This window comes from Sphaerodactylus townsendi, linkage group LG01, assembly GCF_021028975.2.
Source record: "Sphaerodactylus townsendi isolate TG3544 linkage group LG01, MPM_Stown_v2.3, whole genome shotgun sequence".
NCBI lineage: Eukaryota > Metazoa > Chordata > Lepidosauria > Squamata > Sphaerodactylidae > Sphaerodactylus > Sphaerodactylus townsendi.
The window spans coordinates 178,259,422-178,284,858 of NC_059425.1; the positions used below are offsets into that span (position 1 = coordinate 178,259,422).

The 25,437-nt window shown below is 46.4% G+C and overlaps 1 protein-coding gene across 1 annotated transcript in view; it reads right to left on the reverse strand.

The window, feature by feature from the left end:
- LOC125434964 (minichromosome maintenance complex component 3 associated protein) overlaps window positions 1-25,437 on the reverse strand; it is a 59,310-nt gene that overhangs the window by 12,710 nt on the left and 21,163 nt on the right. Inside the window, 12 exon segments of the mRNA XM_048500871.1 lie at window positions 836-933; window positions 1,787-2,045; window positions 4,107-4,260; window positions 7,587-7,721; window positions 9,814-9,882; window positions 11,124-11,321; window positions 12,128-12,280; window positions 13,858-13,971; window positions 16,708-16,839; window positions 20,068-20,168; window positions 23,101-23,267; window positions 24,561-24,802. Coding sequence (XP_048356828.1) covers window positions 836-933; window positions 1,787-2,045; window positions 4,107-4,260; window positions 7,587-7,721; window positions 9,814-9,882; window positions 11,124-11,321; window positions 12,128-12,280; window positions 13,858-13,971; window positions 16,708-16,839; window positions 20,068-20,168; window positions 23,101-23,267; window positions 24,561-24,802 — 1,822 coding nt within the window.

The window sequence follows — 25,437 nt, forward strand, 5'->3', positions numbered from 1 at the left end:
GATTGCGTTTGGAATATGCTGCCTCAGGAGGTGGTGATGGCCACTAACCGGGATAGCTTTAAAAGGGGCTTGGACAGATTTATGGAGGAGAAGTCGATCTATGGCTACCAATCTTGATCTGAGATTGCAAATGCCTTAGCAGACCAGGTGCTCAGGAGCAGCAGCAGCAGAAGGCCATTGCTTTCACATCCTGCACGTGAGCTCCCAAAGGCACCTGGTGGGCCACAGAGTAGCAGAGAGCTGGACTAGATGGACTCTGGTCTGATCAAGCAGGCTAGTTCTTATGTTCTTATAAGGAGCCACTTTATGGCTGGCACCACCTCCTGCATTAGCCATTTTGTGTCAGTCCCACCACCCTGTGTTAGAATTATTAGGGCGACCACGGGCTCATATTCAATTAAGAGATTATGTTTCATCTTCTGAGGCCGACTGCTACTGTAGGGACTGTCCCAAACCCCAGAAATCTCTGCAGCCATGTGCAAAGTCCAAGATCTTTGGGCTGAAGGAGATTACAATAGGAATTGTGATCATCACGCAGCCAAGCAAATGGGGTAGTTCAAGGAAGGCCCTGGCTTAGGGCACACAATTTAAGGCCCCAAAAGTTGGAAGCAAAAAAATCAAATTTGGCCCACAGCAGCTACAGCAACGACAAGCCGGGGGACGGCTTTGTCCCCCTCATTTCCCACGGAAGCCACAATTTTGTTACAGATCTGAAGAGGGCAGGGGAATAGCCGGTCTGAGAAAAAGGGTTATAAAGCATTAAATATATCAGGAACACTCCCCCATTTCATTATAACAATTCACTCTGGAGAAGGACTGAGTAAATTATTCTTACTCTGACGGTGCCTTGCAAGTCATTGACAGAATCTGGCACTTCAACCACGATGTAGTCTGAAACAAGGTTTGCTGAAATCAAATCCGGCAGCATCAACCCTAAAAAAAAAGTGGGGCCCGGGGGACAAACTGTTGGAATCATGCAACCGAGTTATTCCTGCAGCCAGGCCAGTTCGCCAGACAAGACAGGATTCTTTGCTGAGTTCTTTGAGAAAGAAACCACCCGCAAAACAAACCTCTATTCTGAGAAGTTTCAACCTCAAAGTGGTCCCCTTTCGGTTAACCAGACTTTCCCACGGCTTTCCCAAACCCTTCTTATTTACAGAACGTGATTCTACTTTGTTGCCACCCCTTCAACACCTATAAATCTTAAAATGACAGTTCTTCCAAAGTTTCAGAGGTACCCACAGAGGCAGTACAAGGCTAGGCCAGGAGTGCGCCTGGTACTCGTTAGTTCCTGTTCAGCCGCCTCACGCCACTCACCTCTAGGGGTTCAGCTCTGGAGGTGCTAGTTGTTCTCTTCAAGCTGAAAATGGCCTGGTCGGAACTACACTTGCCATGAGACCCTGGGACTCACAAGGCCTTCTGGGAAGTGTAGTTCCCACCAGGCCATTTTCATCCTGAAGGGAACAGGCCATTTCTCCAGCCTGCACTGTTTCACTAAGGTAAGTGTGGGGAGCCGCTGCAGGGGGTGTGCACCATGGGGGGGGCAGGGGTGATTTTCGGGCCCCCACAGGTGCGGTCCCAGTGCAACACACACACACCGCCCCCCTGGTAGCTCCACCTCTGGGTACCCATGCTGCTTTGCAGCCGAATAGATAGATCTGAGTATAGTAACACCTGAAAGGCCAACAAAATTTTCGGGGTATGAGCTTTGGAGAGTCAAAGCTCCCTTCGTCAGACACCTGGACTCAGATCGAGCCATTCTTTCACTCTACCAGGCCAAAGGTACCTTCTTCCACTTCTTTCTCAGTGGCTTCTTCTCCACGGCTTGGAACAAAAACCACCAGCGGCACCACTGGATGGAGAGGCTTCGCCTGCAGGAGCCGTTTCAACTGAAACAAGGCTGAGAGCCAATAAACATCTTCCTCGGCAACGTCTTCGCTCCTTTCATGAGGAGGCAGCAGGAGAATAAGCCCGCTGGTGCCAAGAAGCTCTTTCGGAGTCTCCGTGTCATCCAGTTCAGGGAGGCCGAGTATTCCGTGAGTCACCTGTGCACAGGAGCCGAAAGGTTAACCTCCACAAAGAACAATGGTTAGGATAACAGCCCAAGCGGGTTAGACTGATAGGGCCGTCACGGCCAGCTGCCTATTTTTAACAGCGGTCTGCGAATGAGACCCCAACACCGCCGTTTAGTGGCATTCAAAAGTGTATCGTGCTTCCAAACCCGAAGGTTTCCACGCAAGTCCTATGAAACAACCGAGAGCAATCCCACCACCCAAATTCGACAGGCTGCTGTTTGTTCCTGACATTTCACCTGCATCTGCCAGCCACAGATGCAGGCGAAACGTCAGGAGAAAATGCCACTGGAATACAGCCGTACAGTCCAGAAAACCCACAACATCCTAGTGATTGCAGCCTGCGGAAAGCCTCTTCTCGACAATACAAGCAAGGCAAAACTCTGTTATTTAGGGGTAAGTCAGTAACTCGCGGCTCTCCAGATAGCCTGATGGTTCACTGACAATTCCCATCAGTCCCTCCCAACATGAGCATTGGCTATACTGGCAAGGGCTGATGGGAATTGTAGTTCAGGAACATCTGGAGGGCCACGAGTTTGACACCTGTGTGCTAATGCATTTCATTACAAAATGTATGTTGTATTAGAGAATCTGAACCTATATTGTGATCTTTTTTCAAACTGTCCATGAGACCCAAAAGGAAGGCCTCTGGTTTTATTTGTATGCTAGAAAATAATCCATCATGTGGAACAATGCAACAGGCTCTAGAAAATCATACTAATGAATTCAACCTTCCCTACACCAAGGGTAATGTGTTTAAGTCGATGAGACATTTTCAGTTTTGATTTCAAGAACTGTGTTCAGAGTTTATAACATTTGTTCCCGATTTCTGAAGCACGACAGCCTTGCATTGCTGCTAGCTGTCCTTTGTGCAATTGTGTGCTGCATATTTGGCACGATGTGGCTTAAAAGGAATGTTTATGCCAGGGACTAAAGGACGGTATGGTGAGCCTCCAGGGGAAGAACATGCCACAGGTGGGGTGCCACCACTGAAAACACCCTGGTGGGCTGGGCAGTAAAAAAGGACACAGTGGAGTTGTGGTTAAGAGCAGGTGTACTCTCATCTGGAGAACCGGGTTTGATTCCCTGCTCTGCTACTTGAGCTGTGGGAGCTTATCTGGTGAACTAGGTCAGTTTGTGCACTCCAACACATGCCAGCTGGGGGACCTTGGGCTAGTTACAGTTCTTCACAGCTCTCGCAGCCCCACCCACCTCACAGGGTGTTTGTTATGAGAGGGGAAGAGAAAGAAGTTTGTAAGCCCCTTTGAGTCTCCTTACAGGAGAGAAAAGGGGGGGATATAAATCCAACTCTTCTTTTTCTACTTCTTCTTCAGCCCCCCCCCCCCCCCCAGTTTAAAGCCCTAGAGCAGTGGTTCCCAAACTTATTTGGCCTACCACCCCCTTTCCAGAAAAAATATTACTTAGAACCCCCTGGAAATTAATTTTTTAAAATTTTAATAGCAATTAAACAGAAAGATATATGTATTAATGTTTCTACCTTTTTCATAAAATATAGTAAAGAAAAGTGTAAATTAGAAACATTGAAGTTTGAAATTATGAAACTATTTATGAACTATTTATGAACTACGTTGTTCAAAGAAAAATTAAGAGTTATAAGCGGAATACATAAATCAAGTTTTCTAAATCTTCTCTTCTTTCTTTTATGCTAAAACCGCCCCCTTACAGTTATTCATCGCCCCCCAAATGCACCTGTGGCCATCTCCGCCCCACTGGATCGCTGCAGCACCCACCAGGGGGCGGTGGCGCCCACTTTGGGAATCACTGCCCTAGAGCCTTACAGATAAAAACCAGCACTTTAATTGTGTATAGAAAGAAATGGGTAGCCAGTACAGATATTCACATTCCAACCCTGACAGTAGCCCGGCTGCTACATTGTGAACCCCCGAAAGTTTCCAGACAGGCTTCAAAAACTGACCCACATCCAGTGCACTGCAGCACACCCAACTTTATAATAGCTGAAGCAACAGAGGTCGCAACACCAAGGAAAAGTCACAAAAACGAAAGTTCACCCACCTTTACACAGACATTCACACATACCACTTGATCTCCTAGCGCATGGAGAGAGGTCTGTAACGCCAGCGTCTGGAGTCCGTCGTCCGCCACGGAAGCGGCAGGCTTGGATTTTTTATTGGTCGCGAACTTCGCTTTCAACCAGTCTGCTAGGATTCTGTGAACGCACAAACACAAAAGGACCTTCCAATTTAGCAGGTTTCACAGAAAGCCTCAGCCATAGTCAAACGTGTCAAGCATTTTTAATCCTAGGGATAAAAACCGCAATCAATTCATCCGTACGTGTTTTTCTGAGCGACACTGTTGGGATTCTAACTTTTGTATGCTGTTGTGTTTTTAAGAGATGAATTTTTAAGAGATGAATTCACAACGCTTTAACATTGTGGCGGCAGATCTTGCACGTAGGCAGGGTAGACGTTTTTTAAATAAATAAAATAAATTTAGCATCTTCAAAATACTGTCTGCATTCTGAAGCCAGGCTCAAAATACTGAACTGTTTCAAAATATAAATCTGCAGACAGCCTTGGTAAATTGTTTTTTCCAATTGCTCCTACCTTTTATGTTGCTTAACTTCTTGTGCTGCGTTTGCTATTCTAGGCAAACTTAACGGCAACTGAATTTAACGGGGCTCACATGTAAGTAAACATAAATGGGTCAGAGTAGATTTATCTGCAACTCATGAACACACAACTTTCAACTTGGCTGCCAGTGTTGAAAAATACTAGAGTCAAGACAGTGTCTAACCAGCTCCACACAAACACAGGATGACCATAGACAAAGGAAACAAAGGCCAGGATACTTCTATTCAGATGCTCCCACCAGTGACCTTGCTATCTCCATTGTTACTCCCATGCTATAGACTTCATTGTTACTCATACTTCTATTCAGATGCCCTCAACTATTGACCTGGTTGCCTTCTTTGTTACTCACAGACAATGTTTCTTCACCCACCCTGGACACTCCAACAGATATATATACTCCACTTGCTTTCCCAACATCAGATCCTCTGAAGATGCCAGCCACAGATGTAGGCAAAACGTCAGGAGAGAATGCTGCTAGAACACGGCCAGACAGCCCAGAAACCACACAGCACCCCAGTGATTCCGGCTGTGAAAGCCTTCGACAATACACAGGAAGCTGCTTATACTAAATCAGTCTTAGACTAAATAGTGTCTTAGACTGGCAGCGGTTCTCCAGGGTATCCATTAGAGGTCTTTCGCATCACCTACTACCTGCTCCTTTTAACTGGTGATGCTAGGGACTGAACGTGGAATCTTCTGGGTGCCAAGTAGATGCTTTAGAGCCAGCGTGGTGTAGTGGTTAAGAGCAGGTGCACTCTAATCTGGAGAAGCAGGTTTGACTCCCCGCTTTGCCACCTGAGCTGTGGAGGCTTATCTGTTGAACCAGATTAGCTTGTGCACTCCAACACATGCCAGCTGGGTGACCTTGGGCTAGTCACAGTTCTTCGGGGCTCTCAGCCCCACCCACCTCACAGGGTGTTTGCTGTGAGGGGGTGGGAAGGGAAAGGAGATTGTAAACCCCTTTGAGTCTCCTTACAGGTGAGATAGGAGGGATCTAAATCCAACACTACTACTACTTCTTCTAGATTGCTTTGTGAAGCTATCTGTCAAGTCCTTGTCAAGATTTCAGCTCTTTCCTGGCTCTTGCCATGAGACTATGAAGTGGGCCAGGAGAAAGTGGTACTGTGGGAGTCCTTGGCTTGTTATGACATTAAACTTATGCTCACTATCTTTAAGAGTGCAATCTTTAAGAGTGCAAAGACAAACGGAAGGCAGAGATGGGAGCGGGCAACTCTTAACGGAGAGCCAATATACCCATTAGAAGCCTCAAAGAACTGTTGGAAGTTGATTGAACATACTGGCATACTGAGGAAGACGCACGTTCTATAAGCGCGAGACGTTTTTATGTAGAACCTACAGAATTGGAATATGGACTATACGGAACTGAAGCTTTGTTTCTGAACAAAGAATTGAATGGACTAAGTGATTATTTATGTTTAGTTATAAGAGTTGGAAGACTTATGCTGTATCTTTAAGAACTTTGTCAGAGAAATAAGGAAATGTAAATACAAATAGAAGTGTTAAGTTGTTTAATTATATGTAAGATCAATATATAAGATTGGACACAGCCAGAGTGCAACGTGTGTATTTTTGAGTTTAATTAAACTTATGCTTGCATAGTTTCATTTTTAGGCGTGCAGTGACTTTTCTCACCTTTCAAGGCAGCCAGCCCCTGGCCCTTATCTTTGTTGTGACCTCGGAGGCTTTGCACGGCCTGAGAGTTTCTAGTGATTTCACCTCACTGGGATGTTTGGAGGGGTGTTTGGGGAAGGGCATATTAACCAATGGTTGTGTAGTGGAACTCGGTTCAGCAAGGCTTGCTTGAATCCTGCTCACAGTGTTATTGTCAATAAACTGATTTCTGAACTCAATAGTCTGGTTATTGCAAGTGGTCAACAGATCCAGACGCTATTGCCGTTTTTGGAACAGCTGAGAGAGTGAACATTCCAGCCATTCCACAGTTTTTTTTCTGCAACAGGACAGGAAAGCAGCCTTAGCAGGGATGATTTTTTTCTGTTTGCACAGAAGGAGAATTAATAAAGACTGTAATGCTGAGGACTGGAGAGGCAGCAGCAAACGTCCACCTAGCGGGTGCCATCTCACACTTAAAAGCACTTGTCAATGAACTTATGTTTAAACCACTAAGTAGTTCAAGCCCAGAAGCTGTGAGCAGGGGAAAAAAAGATCTGGAGTTTGGATTCATACCCCACCTTTCTCTCCTGTAGGGAGACTCAAGGTGGCTTACAAGCTCCTTCCCCTTCCTCTCCCCACACCTTGTGAGGTAGGTGGGGCTGAGAGAGTTCAGAGAGAACTGTGACTAGTCCAAGGTCACCCAGCAGGAATGTAGGAGTGCAGAAACACATCTGGCTCACCAGATAAGCCTCTGCCACTCAGGTGGAGCAGTGGGGAATCAAACCCGGTTCTCCAGATTCGAATCCACCTGCTCTTGACCACTACACCACGCTGGCTCTACCCGTGTGTCTGTGCTATCTGGTGAAGGCAGAACTGAGATCTGGAAAGCTTGCTGGAACAGGGCCCAGCAACTCAGTGTTCAAGCGAAAGGGAACAGTGGAGGCAGCAAGTTCAGAGGCAAGGAACTGCAGAAAGCATCACCAGAAACAGGGAGATGTAGTAAGCTGAGCCCCAAGGAAACTGGGGGCAGAGGAAAGCTCACAAAGAGGGTCACAGGGGCAGGAGAGGCTGCACAACATAAGAAAGGAACTGGAGAGGTAAAGGCCTTTTGAGAACTGCAGGGCTATTTGCTGAAAGAGCTAAATCAATTGTGATGGTGTGTGCGGGTGTGGGCGTTTTAGCAAAAAAGCTTCTAATATTCCTGCTTCTTGCAAGACTCTGGTAGCGTCAAGCTTCCACCAAAACCAAGGCAGCTGAGTGTAATTCGTACCTGCTGGGATCCTCTGCTGGGAATTCCTCATAGGCTGGCAAGATCAAAAGTACCTTCCAAAAGACGTTTTCTTGCAGCTCTGGAATATTTTCAGCCACCAAGGACGGCAGATCCAGCGGAGTCCACGCGGCATCACTGGGGTACACAGAAACGTCAAAAAGCAGTTCCGTTATCCTTGTCAGAACTGTAAACCTTTCCTAACTTAAGAAAAGTCACCATTTTGCATTCCCCGTACTTTCTGCACAGGCACGCACGCTGATATTTCTATTGCTCCAGAAGCATGCTGGTTTGCAGCTCAGAGACTCTAAAACAATCTAGGAAGCAAATTCTGAAATCCTTAGCTACGTGGGCCACACAGCTGTTCCATACAACGCCTGAGTTGAGGTAGCACAAGACAGATTTCCGCTGGCTCTCTCAGGCTCATTCCACACAGCCTATTTATAACGAGTTGAAATTGTCGTAAATGAATTCGTTTCCCCTTTTTAGTAATTTGTAACAATTGCAACCTGTTACGAATCTGCTGTGCAGAATCCACTTCAGTGCATTTGCAAGGATATTGGACAAGGCAAAACTAAACTGTAGACCGCTGTTTCAATACTGTGCACAATTATTAAATCTCAGAAACAAAGTTCGGATTTCACACCAACCCACATGGGAGCAGACTGGGTCCAAAATTGCCCAGAAACAAGTTATTACTAGCCAAGACAGTCTTGCCATAGGCTATAATAAAAGTGGCAGGATTTCACTGGAGGCAGCAGATTTTTTGGCTGAGGTATTTAAAGAGGCAGCATGGTGTAGTGGTTAAGAGCAGGTAGATTCTAATCTGGATAACCGGGTCTGATTCCCCACTCCTCCACCTGAGTGGCAGAGGCCTATCTGGTGAACTGGATGTGTTTCTGCACTTTTACATTCCTGCTGGGTGACCTTGGGCTAGTCACAGTTCTTCTGAACTCTCTCGGCTCCACCCACCTCACCAGGTGTCTGTTGCGGGGAGAGGAAGGAAAAGGACCTTGTAAGTCGCCTTGAGTCTCCTTACAGGAGAAAAAGGTGCAGTGTAAATCCAAACTCTTCTTCTTCTAGACTGAAAAACTAGAGAACCATGGATGCTGATTCCTAGTGTAAACTGTTTTGTATTAATAGTTTGCTTCTTGTGCAAGTTTATAATATTTTATTCGTTATTTGACTGGCATTGTATTTTATGATTTATGCACTGTTATTTTTATTTGTTTGGGTCAGTAGACCACAATAAAATGTATTTATTATTAATATTGTAAGTAAGTATATCCTTCCCCTCACTTGAACTGATTCCCCTGTGTGGCGAACTGTATTTTTTTAAATGTTAAAATGTTAACAGCACCAAGATGTAAGCCAGGACAAAAACTACAGGAGAATAAAATTTAAATAGATAAAAACATTAAAACCAGCGTTGAGGAGAAAGGTTAAAGCAACAGTCAACCACAGCCTAACAAGTCAACTGTGTTACAATAGTAGAAATAAAACCTTCCCTCCCTTCCTGTGCTGAATGGGAGAAGATTTGGTTTTACGCCCCGCATAATTGCCGTCTTGGCCTCTCCCCACAATAAACACCCTGTAAGGTAGGTGGGGCTGAGAGAGTCCTGAGAGAACTGTGACTGGCCCAAAGTCACCCAGCAGGCTGCATGTGGAGGAACGGGGAATCGAACCGGGTTCTCCAGATTAGAATCTGCCACTGTGAACCACTCTACCAATACTGGTCTTGTTGGGAGAGAAGAGAAGGAATTGGTGTGTCTCTCTCACATACATATGTCAGAGCGAGGGTGGAAGAGTCCAATTAGTCAGGACTCGAAGAAGAACTTTTTCCTCCACTTCAAATTAGTCCGCCTGCCGGGACTCTTTACACACAAACCAGTCAGAGTCCCAAGGAGTATCCCGGGTTGGGGGAACCCAAACCCAATTTTATTTTCCTTTCCAAGACTTTATAGGTTTCAAACAGGCCTCTCGCTTCTTCCCTTCTGCTGATGCTCATCATTCCATGTCTCTTCCAGGACAAAAATCACCACTGATGCTTTTAATTTTTAATTTCACAAGGAATGTTTTTCAAGACTCCTTAAGGCTCCTCAACTTGCTGACTCCCCTCATATCCCACATAAGCTTTCTCTAGAAGCTGTCCCTTTTCACTGCCCTGCTAACTGGCACCGTTCTACCATCAAGGTGGTTTACTGCAAGGAGTGATAGGATGCTGACGTACCACAATAACTGCTGATAAAAATGCTGCACTTTTATTTGGTGGTTTGTTTTCTGCCGTAGCTGCGCCAGCCTAAAAGAAAACAGAGCGAACAAGGGGTATTTAGAAAGGCAAGCGTTCAGACCAGCACGGAAATACCAACTGGTATCCTCTTATTCGTCAAAACCTGCAAGGAGGGAAAAGATAGGTCCCTAAGCCAACCACAAAGATATGCACCCATATTTTGGCTATTTTACCCGATTCCATGCTTGCAGAGAAAGCTGTGCACACATGTATAGGTACAGAGGCAAATGCTATTAAGCTGGGAGACTGTACACATGGAAGAGCTCTTTAACGACAACGCTTTATTTTTATTTATGTAATTAAAAGGTATTTATGTATTTCAAATTTTATTTTAAAAATTCTACCCTGCCTATACGCAAGATTTATACGCAATAAAACATCCCCATTAAAACGCTGCTACAACATGCAACATTAAAACAACCCCATTAAAACACACAAAAGTCAAAAGTGAAACCCTACTTCCCAACCCCACCCCACCCCACCCTCCGCAGCATCGCAGAGTGAGCATCCAGGGAGAGTAGCCAAATGCCTGTGCAAACCCATAAAGAGTAGCCACCCGGCAAACCTCTTCGGGGAGACTGTTCCAAAACCTGGGGGCAATCATAAAGAAAACCTTCACATGACCCCTGCCCCCATATCTCGGTGGAGGGGACCACAAGGAGAGCTTCCTCCTGGGACCCCTTGTGGTGTTGGGAGGCCCCCTGTGCAGTGATTCTCGGGGACTTCAACCTCCACATTGAGGATGCCTCTGATGGTCCAGCTCTGGGCCTCACAGCCGCTATGGCAACCATGGGGCTGTCTCCGCTTCTGGTCCACTCAGCTGGACGTGCTTTTGGCCGAGTCTTGATGGGGCAGGTTGAGTTGTTTTGGGGATGAAATATTTGTCCTTTGTCATGGACTGATCTGGCGAAGTCTGGGCTTTAGATGCCACTCCCCCACTGCAGGGGTGGGGGACCAATTAAAACAGTCCGCCCTTGGAAGAGGATGGAATCCCAAAGATTCCTGAGGGCGCCGTGGGATTTCCCTGGCGACGAGATTGGCTCTTTTGAAAGGGACTGTTACAGTGAGCCCCGTTACATACGGTGGAAACACACTGTTGGGAGTCGGATCTCATCGCCTGGATCTCTGTAACGTACACATGCATGGGGAAAGGAGGGACAATCTCTCTCCCGTGGCAAAGTGGACGGGACCAATTCACGGCACATCTTTGGATTCCCACCAAGGCTCTACCACCTGAACCAGGGACTTACCTACAACAGGAGGTGCCGAGCCTCCCTGCGTGCCCCAGGTCCACCATCCCTTTCTCCAGGTCCTCCCTGGCAATAGGGCACTCTGCGCTGGGCAACAGGGCCCTCAGTTTGTTTTTGGGGTCCACACAGCACGGAGCGGCCGGGAATGCTCTCATCTGACGCTTCAGCTTCTTCCGGGCTGCGACGGCCTCCCGCCACCTTTATAAAAGAGAGAGAGAAAAGAAACACATCAAGCTATTGAGATCATGTTTTTATTATTTCCAAAAGCGCCGTTACTAAACCTTTCCATTATAATTGCAGCAACAGCTTGGATGTTCCGAGAACATTGTTATTTCCATTTCAGGGAGTCGGAGTCTACAAACTGCTGGTGGAACTAGATTCGCTTGTGCACGACAACACATGCCAGGTGGGTGACCTTGGGCTAGTCTTTGGAGCTCTCTCAGCCCACACCCACCTCACAGGGTGTTTGTTGTGGGGGGAGGGGGGGAAGGGAAAGGAGATTGTAAGCCCCTTTGAGTCTCCTTATAGGAAAGAAAGGGGGGATATAGATCCAAACTCCTCCTCCTCCTCTTCTTAATTATTATAATGGATTACATTGTTGATGCCAATAAAGGCCTATGTATGTAAACATGTATGTAAGTTTCTCAGGACCATCAGGGCAGCAAAATGAGGTATTACAATCTGCCAATACCCAGTGGCCATCAGAAGAAATCAGACAGAGAACCAGGACCGGCAGAGAGGTCAGATGGTACAGAGACACTTGGAAGGAAAAAGCAGCACTCCTGAGAGAGGCGTTCAGCACTCACAGTTCGCTTCATCTCTCTCAGCTCAAGGAACCTGACAAGTAAACGAAAACTGTCAAAGTCAAATGAGATGGCTCCTGGTAAGTTACTCCGAGCTGCTCCAAGGAGGAAAAGGCTATTGATGTGCTACACACACACAACACATACTTTGGAAGTGCAAATCTCAGGTCTTTCTGGTGGAGTTGGCCTCATTCAACATACCGCTGTAAGTATTTGCAGAAGCACTGGAGTTCTTGCAGAGTTTCCTTAGCGCAGTGGAAAATCTCATCTTCCAGAAACACTCCCACTATTTCGGAACACACTTCCTTTGAACAGCGAGCAACACGCGCTCTTCGGTCTTTCTCCACAGCACACCTGAGAGAGAATTTTTAAATCCTTAGAAAATGGGTACAGCTAACTGACAAATATTCGTGATGGAGCAAATGCTAAAAATATTTACGAAGAGAAATGAGAACTGAGCATCTCAAGATTTCTCTGTTATGGTTCAGTATTATTGCTCACCTTTGCAAGTCCAAGAACTACTTTCGGTTTCTTTGAAAAGGGAGAAATGTGAGTCTGTAGAGGCCAAACCATTTCTAGGAACGTGAAAACTTTAAACTGATCAACACTACAAGCCCTGCTCTAACAGTCAACATGTGACTGGCTTGCAAAAATGGCAAGTTGGAGAGACAACATTATATGACCAGCCAGATTTTCTGCAGTGGCTCAGTACCAGATAGGACATTTTCTCTAGTGTACTTGTTAGTACGGTGATTGGCGAAAAGATCCAATTCATTTTGCATAGCTTCATTTGAAGAGAAATTGTCCGACATACTGGTTGTTGTGGGTTTTCCAGGCTGTGTGGCCGTGGTCTAGTAGATCTTGTTCCTAACGTTTCGCTTGCATCTGTGGCTGGCATCTTCAGAGGTGTATCACAGAGAGAAGTCTGTTACACACTGTGTCAGTGTATAACACAGTGTATAACAGACTTCTCTCTGTGATACACCTCTGAAGATGCCAGCCACAGATGCAAGCGAAATGTTAGGAACAAGATCTACTAGACCATGGCCACACAGCCTGGAAAACTCACAACAACCAGTTGAATCTGGCCGTGAAAGCCTTCGGCCTTACATACTGTTGAACATAAATTCGACACTGAACTACTAATTAAGGGATGTGTTACTACTAATTAAGGGATGTGGAAATTTATCTTGAGTAACATCTATGAAGACAGGAGTGAGTTTGCACAAGTTACTTCTTTGCCTAATCATAGATTCCAGGTCCAGAAGTCTGGCTTCCGAGAACGAAAACTATGGGATGTGTAGGATTGGCGACCTTCTTTCAAGAGGATTCTGGCAAGGGGATCCAGGGTGCAACTGGTTCAGTTTTGTAGCATCATGATTGGAATGAAAATTATTTATCTAGAGCACCATATTTGAATTCCGCTTGTTTGTTTCACAACTAACCAAACAGAACAGGATAGTCTTTATTCTACTTTGCATCAGTAATAGAAAATATGTACACCATTAACATTGTTTTTAATAGATACACGGATACACCTTGAACTGCAAAGAAAGGTGGGATATAAATGTTCTGATAAATATGTACGTAAATATACATATACACACACACACACACACACACACACACACACACACACACACACAAACCTTTATTAGGCATAGAATCCATATAACAGCCAACATTGTCCAAACAAGTATCCCATACATGAGAACCATCGGAGGTAATCATTTCAAAGTTTCTATAAAGAACCTAGCTACAAAAGTTAAAATCTCGGAGGCGGAATTGTTTAGTAGAAACGTAATCTTCCCTACAGTAGAGTATTCATTAAAGATTACAGGACAAAGAGCAAAAAGTCTGGTCCTAGATCCCTCGTATTTGGCGCAAATACACATGTTCCTGGCAATTTCTAAACGTATTTTTTCACTTACTTTAACTCCTCGGTTGAAATCTCTCTGGCGATTTCTTTTACTACTACTTCTGTGAATTCTACACCCAAAGACAGGCTCAACGTGGTGATGGTCTGCTCTCTTTCTCGCTTCCGTCTAAGAGGGAGATAAAGATGTAACGTGTAAAACAGTTCTTAAACCAGACTCTAATTCTAGGGTGGAGTAAACCTAGAGCAGTGGTGGTGAACCTTTGGCACTCCAGAGGTTATGGACTACAATTCCCATCAGCCCCTGCCAGCATGGCCAATTGGCCATTCTGGCAAGGGCTGATGGGAATTGTAGTCCATGACATCTGGAGTGTCAAAGGTGTGCCACCACTGACCTAGTTTAACACCAGGCTCCCTGTCTCCCTTGCCCACCTGACCTCTCATTCTGCCTTCTGCCCCTTGCAGCTCCTTGCCAAGAAGGACCTCTTTATCGAGGCTCACCTGATAAGGCTGCTGGGCCACATCACCAATGTCTCCCTCCTCACAATGGGCTGGGCAAGAGCCAGGCAAGCAGGGGCCTCCTCACAATGGGCCGGGCAAGAGCCAGGCAAGCAGGGGCCTCCTCACAATGGGCTGCGCAGGAGCCAGGCAGGCAGGGCCAGCAGGAGGTTGGCCGGGCAGACCCAGGCACCCCTTACTCGGCCGCCACCGCCGCCACCCTCCCTGAGGAGCGGCACAAAATGGACAAGCTCTACTGTGTGGAGAACGAGGCTCCCCATAGCTCCAGTGACTAGTGTGTCTGCCAACTGGGAGGAAGGGGCGAGCAGGAAAGGAACCCACCTTCCCAGCTGCCCTTGCAGCCAGCTGGCTTCGTCCCTCCATCTCTGTTTTCCCCCAAGGTTGTGCTTCTCAGTCCAGCCATGCCTCAGGAGTGTTGAGTATGTGGAAGGTGAGTAGTGGGGAAGCTCCAACAGAGCTCTGTGATTGGGCAGGAGGGGCCAGCCGGGCAATCCACATGAGGCTTACCCAGAAAAATCCTTGGATGGCTCTCCTTTGAGGAGCAGGCAGAGAGGAATAAGAGGCAGAAGAAACTTCCACTGATCCTCATCTGTCCAGGCCAGCACAGCCCCTGGGACTGCCAGAGGTTTTGGGTCAGGACCTCACTTCTCATCCCCTACCTGACCCCTTGAACTGGCAATGCTGCCAGAGAAAAAACCTGGGAGCTTCTTTCTGCAGCCACTTCTCTAAATCACCACCTTGCCTTGGCTCCCCCAGCCTCTGCCATCCGTCCCAATCCTGCACTGTAGCCATCATCTAGTGCAGGGGTAGGGAACCTGCGGCTCTTCTGCCCTTGCACTGTGGCTCCACAAGCCGAGCCACCGGCCCCATCCTTGGGGCCCACGGTCGGCTGGGCCGCGCCACGGTCGGCTTCCCGTCTCGCACGTCTCGTTGGAGTGGGGCGGGCGCTTTCCCGGCTGCCGGCGAGGCCGAGCTGTCAGCTTCATCCTTGCCCGCCCTGCAGGCAGAAGGGCGGGCGCATCCATGCACTTCTCAGAATGAGCGGAGTAAAAGGTAAAAAAAACCCCTATATATATGGTGTTATCTTTATTTTAAATGTCAAAAATTATTTGCGGCTCCAAGTGTTTTCTTTTCCCGTGGAAAATGGGTCCAAATGGCTCTTTGAGTGTTAAAGGTTCCCTACCCCTGATCTAGTGAGTTTTCCTTCCAACTTGGAGGCAGGGGAGTTTTCACAGAACGCAGCATACGCTTTTCCCAGAGCCTGGGCTTTCTCCTTGACAAGCACCTGGTGGAACGTTGGTGGTGGGCCCCTTGGGGAAGCCAGTGCGGGTGTCGAATGCTCACATGGGGAAGGGGTGCGTGCATGCAATATTGGTTCTTGCCCTGGGCTCAGTGGCGTACCGGGTCTAAATGGTGCCCGGAGACCAAAAACCCTCCAGGCGCCCCCCCCCGCGGAGTCCTGCTTACTCGCAAGTAAGCGCTGCAGCGTTTACTTGTGAGTTGCGTGCGCAGCGCCTTGTCCCCCTAACTCACTCTTAACTTTCCCCGTTGGCTTCAGGGAAGCTGACGCTTGGGCAGCCTGTCTCTATGATTTCTTAAAAGGGCAATGCTCCAAAGTATTGCCCTTTTAAGAAAGTCATAGAGACAGGTTGCCCGAGCATCAGCTTCCCTGAAGCCGATGAGGAAAGTAGAGAGCCGGCTGGCCGGCCAGCAGGAAGCAGCGGGGGTCAGCAGGGGGGAGGTGAGGGGGGCAGGAGCCTGCTGGGCGCCCCACAGGCGTGCATCCAGCAACATGAGTGGCCCCATGTCACCATAGGCAGCACACCTCTGCCCAGGCTCCATTTTCTACAGATATGCCACTGCTGCCACATAGCCAACTTTTAATCCATGAACGGATCTGTCCCCTTTTCCCAGGAATCCTAAACTAACTCAGGAGTCTTTTGTAAGGTGCTTTTTCAAAAGCCTTTTGGTAGCTCAAGTATAAAAGGTCTACTGAGTGACATTGTCTGTCGACTTTCCCATATCTGCCCTCTTTCCCAAAGAACTCCAAAAGGCGAGAGAAGCAGGACTTCTATCACGCAGAACCTACCCAGATTTCCCCTCAGCAGGCTTTGCCCCTTGATGTGCTTCCCGATCTTTTCTTTAATGCCAGTTTCTACTAATTTACCCAAAACAGATATTAGGCTAATGGGTCTGCAACCGTTGAGTTCCCCACTGGACCCCTTTTTATAAGTCACATGACGTTTGCCACTTCCCGTTATGGAGGGGTCACATTCCTCCCACAGCTTCAAACAGTTAGCCGCAAGAAATACAAGTCCTTCAAAGGTTTGAGTCCAGTTCAAATGATCTGACATCTCTCGCTCAAAAGCTGAAGGAGAAAGTTTACCTCTCTTCTTCGGCCTTCCGTCTTTCCTCCTCAAATCTCTCTCTTTCTGCGTTCAAAGTATCAGAAGAAATTTGCCTCAACATTTCCAGAGTCATCTCGGTCGTGACTTCCTCTGCAGTAGCATCAGAGATCCTACGTGGAGAAAGGGTATCACCGTGAAGTCTTACTTGCGTGCGACACACAATTCCTAGTTAACTGCTATGATGGAACAGTGGAATTAACAGTTAGCAAGAAAGAATTATTACAGAAGTCGGGCAAAGTTTCCATAAATGTGAACAATTCTCGGAACAAGACTACCACTTGGCTATGACCTGGCACTAAAGTCAAACACAGTTCCATTAGTTAAAAAAAAAAGAATTAAGAGGGGAGTGGATCCCTTTTAACTCCACTGACCTTTGAAACTTCTTTCCACCCTAGGGATCCTTCTCTCCAGAACAAGAGCATCTTCCATTTGAGGAGGAGGAGGAAGAGGATGAGAAAGAAGACGAGGAGGAGGAGTTTGGATTAATATCCCCCCCTTTCTCTCCTGTAAGGAGACTCACGGTAGCTTACAAGCTTCTTTCCCTTCCTCTCCCCACAACAGACACTTGGTGAGGTAGGTGGGGCTGAGAGAGGTTCAAAGAACTGTGACTAGCCCACGGTCACCCAGCAGGAATGTAGGAGTGTGGAAACACATCTGGTTCAGCAGTGGTGTAGTAGGTTAAGAGCAGCTGCATTCTAATCCAGAGGAGCCGGGTTTGATTCCCCGCACTGCCGCCTGAGCTGTGGAGGCTTATCTGGGGAATTCAGATTAGCCTGTGCACTTCCACACACGCCAGCTGGGTGACCTTGGGCTAGTCACAGCTTTTCGGAGCTCTCTCAGCCCCACCCACCTCACAGGGTGTTTGTTGTGAGGGGGGAAGGGCAAGGAGATTGTAAGCCCCTTTGAGTCTCTTTGCAGGAGAGAAAGGGGGGATATAAATCCAAACTCTTCTTCTTCATCATTAAATAAGCCTCTGCCACTCAGGTGGAGGAGTGGGGAATTAAACCCGGTTCTCCAGATTAGAATCCACCTGCTGTTAACCACTACACCACGCTGGCTCTCCAAATTAAGTTGGAGGAAGGTTTCTTGGAGGAAGGTGGAGCCATCCCGGTAACTGTTAAAAGCAAATGTCCAAGGCAGTTGCACTAAGTAAGCAGCAAATGAATTGTTCCTGTTTGAAGGGACATACAATTATAGCTGAGGGCCAACGTGGTATAGTTAAGGTGTCAGACTAAGATCTGGGAAACTGCCATGGAAACTTGCTGCGTGACTATTGGGCCAGTCACACATTCCCAGCCTCGACCCTGGCAGATGTTTAGATAGCCAACCTATAAGGAATTCCAGAGGCACGAGGCGGATACAGGCAACGGCAAATCACCTTTGAAGGGGTCTTCCCTAGAAAATCCTACAGGCTCGCCATCCGTCAGCTGTGACTAAATGGCAAAAAAAGTTATAGCTGATGACCACTGGGTAGGGTGCTAAACGTGAAGCATATGTAAACTGATACTAGAAAATCTGAGGCCAGCCAAGCCTAAGAAGCATGGACTGTAGATATAGAGACACAAGGCAACGAACTAATTGGTATATGCAATTACTTCGAGTATGAAGTCAGTAGATAAGTCATACACCATTCATAAAGATATATTGTGATTATATTATAATATGCAACTGGATATAAATGTAATAACAAAACATACAATGAGGGCACTTAGGCAACCTAAGAAGCGTAATGGGACAGTACTTAGTAACAAATTCTCATAAACATTGTATAAGATCTCATAAACATTGTACATAAGGCAAGAAACCTGTAACATTCATATTTCGTTCTATTATATATTCGGTTTTCCAGTATTGGTTTGACTGTATATATTTGCTGATTTGTTTAATATGTAAACTGACGGCAACTTTCATGTAACCTGATTGATGTGTGCTCTGATTGATATGTAAAGGGACTTTCTCTCTTCCTTTCCTTTCCTTGTTTATTGTCTTGACACCGATCTTAGATAACTAGGCTGAATGACCCCCAGGAGCCTCTCTGCCATGGGGAAACAGGATATGCCTGTTGGCCTGAGTGGGGGAGGTGAGGCAGGTAGCTGTATTTACTCCAGGGGTCTGCACCCTGCGGCTCTCCAGATGTTAATGGACTACAATTCCCATCAACCCCTGCCAGCATGGCCAATTGGAGGAAGGTGAACAGTAGTACCATGCTGGCCATGCTGGCAGTAGTACCATGTAGTAGTAGTACCATGCTGGCCACGCTGGAAGGGGCTGATGGGATTTGTAGTCCATTAATATCTGGAGAGCTGCAGGGTGCAGACCCCTGATCTACCCCTATCGCAGCCTTGGAGGCGCCTGAGGCTCAAACAACTACTTTCACATCTTCTCTGGGAAACTGGGATGGGGGACTAGGCAAGGATAAAGGAGCCCAGGAAAGCCAGGTCAAGCAGAACTGGCTTTCTCATGCTAGGTACTTGCTGCCTTTCAATAAACACTACTGATCAAGAATCCACAGTCTGTCTTTTGGCTTAAGGTCCGAGACCTAACATAGGGACACCAGGGGCCTAAAGAAGCTTTTGTTTGCACGCGCATTTGCCTGGAGAGACTATTGCAAAATATTTGACATCCCTTAATCGTCTTAATATTTGACATCCCTTAATCATCCCTTGAAGGAGCCACGTGGCATAGTGGTTAAATGCTTGCACTGCCACTTACACTGCCACTCACACAGGAGTTCAAGCCCCCTATGGGTCAGATATCCTGGCAGCTGGCTCATGGTCAACTCAGCCATCCATCCATTCCTTGGTCGGTAAATGAGTACCTAGCACATAGCTAGGGGGTAAAGAATAGTTGGGGAAAGCAATGGCAAACTACCCCACAAAAACAGCTTGCCTATGAAATCACTGCTTGCAGTGGTACCCCAGGGTCGAACACGACTGAAGGGGAAACTTTACCCTTTAATCATCTCTTAATATGATACCAACCAGCTTTTTCATGGTACTGATAATGGAGGATTACTTTACAACCGTGAGCCAAAGAAGGGGCATTCGGTGCTGACATTTAAACACAGAAGCAAGAGAGTAGAACATACACCTTATAGTTAACATGAATCATAACAGATTTCCCAAGGCTGTGTGTGCCTGAACTGCAAGAGGTTGCACTCGATGGCCCTTGGGGTCTCTTCCAACTCTATGGTTCTATAAAAAGAGGGGGGGGGGGACTGCCAACAGTTTAAATTGGCATACTACTGTATTTTGGTTGCTTCTGTGAAGGTAAACGAGCCAATAGAGCACGATGCACCTCTGATGTTGTAATTCTGGGCGCAGCCATCGTAACATTACCGTATTGCTGAATGAGCATACGCTGCTCCTGCGCTGCTGACTTCTCTGCATTCTGCCTCCAGTACGTCGCACACAAGCTCTTCGACTACTTCCGCAATGTCCTGGTGAACAAAAAGAAAGCAATAAAAATGAGCAGTTGGCACCCAAGCTTTTCACTTTTAGGAGCAGCAGTGGCATAGGAGGTTAAGAGCTTGTGTATCTAATCTGGAGGAACCCGGTTTGATTCCCCGCTCTGCTGCTTGAGCTGTGGAGGCTTATCTGGGGAATTCAGATTAGCCTGTACACTCCCACACATGCCAGCTTAGTGACCTTGGGCTAGTCACAGTTCTTCTGAACTCTCTCAGCCCCACCTACCTCACAGGGTGTTTTTTGTGAGGGGGGAAGGGCAAGGAGATTGTAAGCCCCCTTGAGTCTCCTACAGGAGAGAAAGGGGGGATATAAATCCAAGCTCCTCCTCCTCCTCTTCTTCTTTTGCCCCAGCGCTTAGAATCACAGTATTAATATGCATCCATCAAGCTGTATCAAATAAGTCAGTTCTATTTTGCAAGCATTTAAAACAAAATAAGCCACGTGGCAGTGCTAAGACGGAAAGCGCTTTTTTGGTCACCGAACGAGAAAGATTATTTTGGTCCAGTCCCTGCCTTAAAGTGTGATACTCAATACAGTAACCCACAGCTTCCTGTTAACCCATTCAACTGCTCTCCTCCATTTAATGAAGGAAGAGGGTGAAATTGTTAAAAAAAAAACCCAACACAACAACAGAGGACCTCAGAGATGGTTGCAAACCACTTAGAGGGCTCAAGGATGGGAGCCACACTGCAGGAAACACACCTTCTGGGCTCTGAGCCATTCTCACCTGACAGGGTTTTCCTTCCCTAGCCACACGCCAGCCAACGTCAACTACAAAAGGTTCTAGGTCAGTGATGGCAAACATTTTAGAGATCGCATGCCAGGGGCAGAGCAAGGGGAAACTGCGTCCGGGGCATGTGTGCGCCCTGGGCCCTTGCCACGCCCCGTCTGCCCCCACCCTGTCCTGGAACGCCCCTGGAACACCCCCACCACACCCCCAGAAAGCCCTCACCATGCCCCTGCATTGCGCACCCTTTGCCCCCTTGGTGCTATGCCACTGCAGAGTGCCCAAACGAGCAACAGCGCGCGTGCCCACAAAAAGGGCTCCGAGTGCCACCTCTGGCACATGTGCCATAGGTTCACCACCACTGCTGTAGGTGCCATGTTAGAGAGAAGTACAAATCCACACCATCCAGTATAACTATCTTTCATTGTGGTGGTACATCGTGTCCCAGAAGGAATCGAAGAAAAGATTCCTGCTGACTTGAGCTGGCTCCAACGAAAGTACCCCGAAGAAAGCTGCAAGTTTCCTTCAGGCTGATTAAATTCTAACAGGTACAAAATATTTACGAGCAGGATTCCAAAAGGACAACTGTTTTCATAACTTTCCTTTAATGTCCAAATCATCTGACCTAAGGTCTCAAGTCAGGCCACACTAAATTACTTCCCCTTTGACTAGTATTATTTTTTAATGTTGTTTAATATCACAGTTGCCGGTTCTTTAGTTTATTGTTGGCCTTTCATGACAATTTGAGCCCCATCCAGAGGCCTAGGACGTTATAATGTTTCGGCATAGTATTTGTGCGGATCCTAGCCAGGCTGCCTTGTGAATTTGACAAATGTTGATTTTGTCAGTTTGAAAGTGTTTAAAGTGTAGCCCTAGTGTTTTCGGAATGGTGCCCAGGGTGCTGATTACCACTGGGATGACCTCAACTGGTTTGGGATGTTGTCGCTGAATCTTGATCTTCAAATTACAATATTATTATTATTGTTGTTGTTGTAGATTTCACAGCTGCCAGATCTTTAGCTGGTTGTTGGCCTTCATTACAATTCGAGCCTCACCCAGAGGCCTAGGAAGTTGTAGTGTATCGGCGTAGTATTCGTGCGGATCCCAACAGGTGTTAATTTTGTCAATTCGAAGATGTTTTAAGTACTGCCCTATTATTATTATTATTATTATTATTATTATTATTATTATTATTATTATTACTATTATTATTATTATCATTATCATTATCTTGATACAAAAACAGTTATACACAGCAAACAAGATCAATATGCTGGATTTTGTATTACATCACACGTCGGACACTTCCCAGGCATCTAGGACTGTGTGATATATCGACGAATAATGCGTGCAGAGCTGAGTAGGGTGGCATTATCATCATCATCATCATCATCATCATCATCATCATCATCATCATCATCATCATCAGTATCATTATTATTATTATTAAAATTGAGGGGGAAAATGCTATCAAGTCACATCTGACTTATCGCGACCCCTGGTGCAGTTTTCAGGGCAAGAGACATTCAGAGGTGGTTTGCCTTCCCCTGCCTGCGTGTCGTGACCCTGATATTCCTTGAAGGTCTCTCATTCAAATACTTGCCAGGGTCGACCCGACTTTGCTTCTGAGATCTGACAGGATCAGCCTAACCAGGTTAGGCAAATTTGAGATTAATCCTATAAACTTTCTTAACCCTCTCATTAAAAAATCATCTCTTCTTTCCACAAAATCATTACCGAGAAGAATCTGACCATGGCTAAATCAGTCCTTAGATTTTCATCCTTTCATAAAAATGGGGCAGTCTTAGTTCTTATGAACAGACATTAAATCCTGCTGCTTTGCTCTGTATAAATTTATACCATGGGGGGAAAAAATCTTCTCAAGGAGATTCATCTGTCCCCTTCTATTGACGTCTTCTGCCAGACTTTTTGTTTGTTTGTTTCATTTTGCATACCACCCTCACCTCCCAACAATGGTGAACGGTCCTCCTCTGGTCTTGTTTTTTACATGTTTTCATTGAATTATTTTATAATTTTCAGTGTATTCTTAACTGTCCAAGTGTTTTAATTACCTCCCGCTCCCACACTTGCCACCTTGGCAACCCTGATTGGGTGGAAAGATAGCACAACAATACGTTTAAACATGTTAGTGCAGAAGAATAGAAGATGTCCCTCACCGTGTCATAATAAGTAGGCTGAGGTTTCGGAGGAGGAGACAGTGGCTGTGGAAGAGGCTGAAAAGCGGAGACCACAACAGAAGGCACGGGGGCTGGCTGGAGGGGTAAAACCGGAAGGTGAACTTGTTGTGTCCCTGAGTCCACATCACCACCTTCTGCTCTGGCTTCTGTAGGTACAAGAGAAAATATATCCAGGTGTTTAGAAAGGTAAAGAATATTGCACCAACTTACACCCACTTTCCTCTCTGAGGCCAGGCAGAGCTGAGAGTCTTTGTGATCCAATCAGATCCTTGCTTTCCAGTAATCTTCTGAAAAAAGAATCTTGGTTACCCAGGCTGGGAAACACTGAGGCTATGGACAGCCAATAGGGATACAGAGAAAATAACAGTGAGCTACAGGAACCAACAACTTGACTGCATGAGACAGCTTCATATCAAGACCCAGAATGCTGCGACTCACACTGAACAGCTGAACTTTTATTTTCCAGATTTGGCAATATACCAAGAATGCAAAGAATCCACCTTTCATGGTTAGTTATGGTATTTATTATTCTATCCCAGTGGTGGCGAACCTTTGGCACTCCAGATGTTATGGACTGGCAGGGGCGGATGGGAATTGTAGTCCATAACATCTGGAGTGCCAAAGGTTCGCCACCACGGTTCTATCCATTCATTTCAACCACCTTGACAGTTTACTGAATGAGATTTGTTTTGAGAATAATGAAACAGGAAACACCAATTATCTATAACAAATAAGGAAACAAGGCAGCACACAAAACGTTTTAATTGCTGCCAGCCATTGTTGCCACAGATTTTGTGCATTACTGATTCCAAAAGAAGGATTAAGTAACTGTCAGACCGCACCTCCATCGGAAACAAGTAGTAAAATATGCCCTCAATTTTGCTACGCTCTACGCTTTTAGCAGCTCCCAGAATCCGTTAGTGCAGGGGTCTTCAAACTATGGCCCTCCAGATGTTCATGGACTACAATTCCCATCAGCCCCTGCCAGCATGACCAAGTGGTAGGGCTCATGGGAATTGTAGTTTATGAACATCTGGAAGGCCATAGTTTGAAGACCCCTGCCGTTAGTGCATGTGAGGCATACAAGGTAACGTGGGTGAAGCATTTGGAGACTCCACAAAATGCTATGTGCTTCTCTTACGAGTAACACTGTAATAAACAAAGGCACCCTCAGAAGGTGTCTCAGGGAAATAAGATGGGGTGCACTGGGCAGTTTGTGGCTATTTCTCTTGCTATATATGTATGTGCTGTGAGGAAAGTAGGTGACTGGATTCTTCTTTGCACCAGGCCTATGATTCCTCAATCCATCTCTAAGCTGCCCGTGTAATTGCTTGCATTTATTCCTCTTTGCGCTATGATTTTATGATTCTGAGTTTGCCGTTTGCCGTGACTTTGTGCTAACACAATACAAAGGATTTGATCTGGACATTCCTTCTAACCTGAGACATCAGCATTCACTTTCTGACTACTGGGGGCCAAATCAACCGCAGTGCTCTCCCCGGTGTATTTATTTTGCCCATTGAAGCTGCACACAGGAACGTGACAAGGCGTGGCCGGCAGAGGTCCCCCGCAGACAATTTCCCCGACCAGCCCAGTGAGCTTCTGGCTAACAAATGGGGACTTCTTTGGCTTGGGCAAGCTTTCTGGTTCCAAAAAGGCGGAACGGTTCAGCTCCACAAAACTGTAAAGGCAAAACAAAAAGAAGGCGTCAATGAATTGACAGCTTTAACAAAAGGCTTCCATACGTTTATGAAAACATGCCTATGGTATTATGTACAAGTAGAATAAGCATTTTTAAGAACCTCCAGTCTCTCCTTCTATGTCCCTCTCAAGCGGGTTGTGGTGGGTTTTCCAGGCTGTGTGGCCCTGGTCTGGTAGATCTTGTTCCTAATGTTTCGCTGCATCTGTGGCTGGCATCTTCAGAGGTGTATCACAGAGAGAAGCCTGTTACACACTGTTACACAGAGAGAACAGAGTTCTCTTTGTGATACGCCTCTGAAGATGCCAGCCACAGTTGCAGGTGAAACATTAGGAACAAGATCTACCAGACCACGGCCACACAGCCCGGAAAACCCACCAGAACCAGTTGAATCCGGCTGTGAAAGCCTTCGACAATCCCTCTCAAGCATTTCCACTTGTGGGGGAAAGCTAACATAAAGTGGACTTGTGACATTGTAAAAGGCTTCCAGTAATGTAAATATTAAGACCAAGTAGAATATCAAAAATAGGATTAAGACAGGAAACACACACACAAAGGATTCTAGGAAGGATTTCTTTATAGGTTCCTAATCTCACTAAGTCTGGATGAAATGTGAA